Source organism: Monoraphidium neglectum (genome assembly GCF_000611645.1).
Source record: "Monoraphidium neglectum strain SAG 48.87 unplaced genomic scaffold scaffold01242, whole genome shotgun sequence".
In the NCBI taxonomy this organism is placed as follows: Eukaryota; Viridiplantae; Chlorophyta; class Chlorophyceae; order Sphaeropleales; family Selenastraceae; genus Monoraphidium; species Monoraphidium neglectum.
This window is the reverse complement of record NW_014012386.1, coordinates 10,761-15,996: the sequence shown is the minus strand read 5'-3', so window position 1 is coordinate 15,996 and position 5,236 is coordinate 10,761. Positions and strand designations below refer to the sequence as shown.

The 5,236-nt window shown below is 58.5% G+C and overlaps 1 protein-coding gene across 1 annotated transcript; it reads right to left on the bottom strand.

Annotated features, from left to right (window-relative positions):
* Nucleotides 1-3,060: 3,060 nt before the first annotated feature.
* On the bottom strand, nt 3,061-4,582 carry MNEG_7159 (hypothetical protein; the record flags this gene model as incomplete). The annotated part of the gene is made up of 4 exons (XM_014044370.1): nt 3,061-3,292; nt 3,789-3,975; nt 4,068-4,278; nt 4,496-4,582. 4 exons carry the CDS (start codon nt 4,580-4,582, stop codon nt 3,061-3,063), a joined length of 717 nt encoding a protein of 238 aa, XP_013899824.1.
* Between the last annotated feature and the right edge of the window lie 654 nt (nt 4,583-5,236).

The window sequence follows — 5,236 nt, the reverse complement described above, 5'->3', positions numbered from 1 at the left end:
GGGGGGGGGGGGGGGGGGGGGGGGGGGGGGGGGGGGGGGGGGGGGGGGGCAGGCAGGTTGCCAGTCAAGGTTGAGGCGGCTGAGAAGGGGTGGTGGACAGCGCAGAGATAGGGGGCGGGCTCAGGCACGAGCAGCGGTTGTGCCACGCGCAACGTGGGCAACGCGACGCCGTCAGCACCAGGCGCAGTGCACGCGCTCGTAAGCACGCGTCCCAGCCAGCACCAGCACAGTGTGTTCAGTACTTGTAGTGTTGATGCCTGCAATACACCTAATCAGCTGTGGTGCATGGCTTCAGACCCCGTGCAGCGTCGGGCGTGGTGCAGTCGCCCCCGCTGTGCAAAGCGCGGCGAGCGGGCCCTGGCGCACCAGGGCTACAGGGTTGATGATGCCCATCTTGAAGAATGCACTCGAAGCCCGCGATGGATGCAAGGTGTTGGCCCGGCCCGCACGTGATCCACGGGCTTGCAAGGTGACGAAGGGCTCCGGTCCGGAGCTGGAAGAGGGTGCGGGTTGCGGCTGTGTTGAAGATATGTAATTGAAATTGTCCGTTGTGAAGCCCAGAAGCCACATTCCCCGTCCAGGTCCAGATCACACCCGGGTTCCGAATGCAGTGCCACTGTTTGCGACATCGCGCCGCGGCCCCGTCGCTGACACCGTGCACCTCAACACTGCGCCAGTGGCGCTCTGCATTGGCAACGCCACATGCTGTAAATTGCGCAAAATGGCAAGGGCGTGGTACAACACACATACAGGCCTGTGGGGCGCTGCATGGCATGAGAGCCAACTAGCAAGTACAACCACTACCAACGTATTAATCAACATCTCTCTCAGCTGCCTACATCCGTGCTGGGGCGAAGCATGATGGCGCACAAAGATTTAAGCGGCACACAACACAGTGCGCGGGCCATGTACAAGGTGGGGGCTGCAGCAGCTGCCCTGCCAGGTCAGCCCAGGTCGATAGACCCCCTCCCTGACAACATTTGTTGCCTAGCTACATTACGATATTTAGCAATCATATCATATGTGACGTGTCAGCCTGGCCTGGGATGAAAGACGACGCTTGGCATCAGCAGTGGATGGGATGACTTTAACCCTCAATTGTTTACGCCTCAACCCAGTTATCTACTTTGCATTTTATGATAAGGATTGGTTCAATGGTGAGTATGTATCGTGTTGTTTGCTAATCACAGCTTCACTGCCGCAGTACCTGCTGAATCAGCGTCCTTCGAAGAAACGCCCGTTTGTGCGTGCTCCTGTGTCCAGGGCCCTGCATGGATTCAGGTGGAGGGCATTGCGGCAGCTGTTGGGTGGCTGTTCGGCTGCCGGCAAACCACTTTGGTGCTGAGGTGGCCATTTGTCTGGATCAAGAGCCTGGACGGACCTGCTCCTTCGCAAAAGCATTGATGACACTGCCTCCGCGGATCCAGCTGACAGGCGCACGAGCTGGTGCCGGTCAATAGGTCCTGTGCGCATACATACCTGCGTGCAACAATACCAAACTAGCTAGGTGCTTGGTTCCTTGGAAACCCTCGCCTGGGCCTTTACGCCGAGAACGAGCCGAATGTTTTGCTTGTTGCGACCGGAAAGCGATGAGAGACAAGATTTACGCCCCAAGCGACTAGCCTTTGGTCAGGTAGCTATGTTCGTTTCATTGCAGAGTCTAGTACAAGAGGGACAGTGGGCGTGAAGTCGGAAGTCAGAAGAGTGACCTCACGCAATGGACGGACGACAGCCAGTGTCAAGCAATTGTCCCAGGGGTGCGTGCATCAGCACGAGGGGGGCGGAGCACATCACTCGTCAACTGCATCCAAGTTCAGCTTCTGTCTTGATAAGAAGTTAAATGCAGGGAACTTGTGGGGCCCTTGCAGCTGAGAGGGCAGCAGGTGGCTTTGCATGCTCTATTCAGCTATGTCATCCTGACACAGTCATTCCCAGCTTCAGTAGTCATTGAGTTGCACCACCTCGAAAGCTTTGCCAAGCTGCTGCAGCAGCTCAAGCAGCACTCGCCGTCCAACGCCGTGGCGCGAGCATCCCTTCGTGTGCTGGTGCTGCCCCGGACAGGCAGCCGAGGGGCCCTTGGCGACCATGCATGCTGCAGTCTGCTGCTGGGCTGCCGCAAGCGCCGCGGCCGATGTCTTGCTGCTGGGAGTCAAAATGTGATGACGCAATTCTCCAAATTCAATGGATTTGCTCACAAGGCCGCGTGGAACGCCTTGCCCTCGGATGTATGGTTGTCAGGCTGCAGCTGCTGCTGCGGCTGCTGCTGGGGCTCGCCGGCCCCCACGTCATAGATTCTGCTTGTTCTATTCATCCGGAGGGTGGCCTTTCTCCGCTAAGGCATTCCGCGCCCTGCAGTGTCGGCCAACTGACCAAAGGGATCGATGTCCCTGCGGAGCCGAAAGATGTGCTATGCGAATACGTGCATGCTGGCACTGCAATCTGGGTGCATGCATGCCTGCCACTTGGACTCGCTACTGGATGTCCTCCTGGCGCGTCGACGGTGCCGATGTTTCAGGAGCACTCAGAGCTGATGACATCCCTGGGTGTTGACCCAGGTCTTTGTACAGGGGTTGTCCAGACCTGTTGATTGTGCCAACTATACAACAATGCTGTATACAGACACAGTGCTGATGTTTTGGTAGGGCACGCAGTGCGCGGGGGCGTGTTGAGGATGGCAGTCTGTCTGCCCTCCAGGGGTGCGTTGCCGATGCCGCGCCTACGTAGGCCTGGGCCGTCACACTTCTGCCAGTGCTCATTGCTCGCTTGATCACTGTCTGTCAGTTCTCCTTTGCTAAAGTCGTTGCACTTCGCCCCTGACCGCCCGCTTCATCAGTGGGTCCTGGTGCTTACCTGCCTGAGCCTTTCTCAACAGCAAACATGCAAGCAACCAAAAGTTGAGCACATTGATGGCTGTTACTGACCCTGAATGAGCGGACCACGAAGCTCACACACGTACAAACACACGCACCGAATAACAATTTGCGCACATGTAAAACGCAAGGTGATGGATAGACATGCATTCAAGACATGCGGCGACACGTCTCTGACATGCACGGTAGTTCAGTCGTCCAGTCTTGGCTTCTTGGTTGCGGGCAGCGGTTCCATTGCAAGCTCAAGCAGCTGCTTGGACTTCTCCTTGTGCTGGTCGGCGCGCTCACGAAGGGCAGCCAAGCTGGGAGGAGATGCACCCATCAGCCCGCTGATGAAAGCGGTAAAAGCTGAGCGCGAGCTTCGATCGCAGCAGCGAAACACGCCGCCGTCCTCGATAAAGAGCTGGTTGGAGCGTATCCACCTGTGCATGTGCATGCCATGGTTGTGGTCAGTGTTGTAGCAACCCAGTGGTCATCAAAGGGCGGGTCGGTGCTTACAAGGTGCAACAACAGCCATGCTGACAAAGAGTCCACTCTGCAATCCTCAAGCAGCAGCACTAGCGCAGCCCACAAAGCCCGCATGTTCCCCTTGAAGCCGCAACAAGAGGTGAAGCAGCATTGGATTTCTGAACTCCTGCATGGCACGAGAGCTTACTTGAATTGTCCCTGCACATCCGCACACGACATGCCCTCGGCGAATGTGGCCGCCCCTCCACCCGGGCGATTGTGCCCATCATAGCTGACGCGCAGCACCTGTGGCGGCGGCAGCACACAGCAGGTGTCTCATGAGAGGTGTGGCATATCACAAATCACATGCAGCTGCAACATGCGTGGCAGCATGCTTTGTATGTGCCGGCACCAGCGTTGCCATGTGCATCACACCTACAACAACCGCAGGAAGCAATCGCGTTGCCCAACCTGTCCGGGATGATGAGGGTCAGCGTCCGCAAATCGCACACCTTTTCAAGGTCTGTCAGCACCACCCACACCGGCTCGTAGCTCTGGTGCATCGCATTGTGGCACCACATGGCAAAGGCCTCCTTGCTGGCCTGATAAATGTGGGCCTCCAGGCAGCTCCAACTTCGCATCTTCACCACAATGGCTCCTGCACAGTGTGCAGGCAATTAGAAGCAGTCACCCAAGCAAGGGGACCGACAGAGTGCCGTGAGCGCCGCTCATCAAGCAGCAAAAGCTCACCTGTGTATAGGATGTGACGTGTCCGCTCCTGCCGCCGCACCACCTGGACTGCCACGCCGCCCCCGAAGCTGCCTGCCCGGACGCCCTTCTCGTAGCGCATGAACTCCTCACGGTCTTTCTCCTTGATAAGGGCGACCTCCTCCGCTGCGGAACATTCTGCCACTCTGATGTGGGCACCACCAGGGGAGAGCACCAGGGCCGCCTGCAGCATCTGCGACACGCGTTCAGGCGTAGCAAAAGTACGACCAACCAAGGGTTGCTGCAGAGCAGTGGGGGGACTGCAGGTGCAATGCAAACAAGCCTGGTAGCGTCCATGGTGCGGCAAAAACAGCGCCAAGTAGGACTATAGGTTCAGAGGGCCCACATTGGGCATGCAACATGCATAGCTTGACGCGGTGCAACATTGCGTGCTGAACATGCAAGCTCACTTGTGTAACCACAAGCACGAGGTCCGCTTCAGTGCCCAGCTGCGACACCGACATGGCCGCCAGAGTTGGCTCCAAGATGAACTCCATTGCATACTGCATCGCCTCATCCTCAAGGCAGGGGGCAACGGGCTCCGGATCGGCCCACCGGATGTGTGGGAACCGCAAGGTTAAGTCGACCCCCGCATCCGCCAGAGCCACGGTCGTGGCAGAAGCTGCGGCCTGCTTAGGTGAGCTGCCTCGGCCCTTGTGAGACGCGTCGCCGCTCCGGCGTCCTGGAGCGGCGGTGACAAGATAGGGGTTGCGCATCGAGCCAACCACCGGTGGCCTGGCTGGGGTGCTGGCATAGTTGCGCCCGACACGCGAGCCGGGAAGGGCCCAAAGTGGAGGTCTAGCATGACTGCAGATATACAATGAGGCAAAATCTGTTCCTGTTTGTGAACAGCAGCAAAACACCTGCCCCAACCTCATTCAACCCGGGCCCATGCAACTGGGTCTTCAACCAAGGCAGCTTGGCCACGGGCCCCCCTTCAACCCAGGCCAGCCAGGTGTGCTGGGACCAGCCCCAGCAGTCCTGAGCCCCACCAATGATGGCATGATTGCCAGCTGCAAGCCTCACCTGCTGATGCCACTTCCGCTGCTGTTGGGCGGGGACGTCGAGGATCGAGGGGGGGTCGGGTGGCAAGGGGCACTGACAGGAGGCGGCGAGGCAAGCCAACACGTGGTGTAGGGCACGATAAGGGC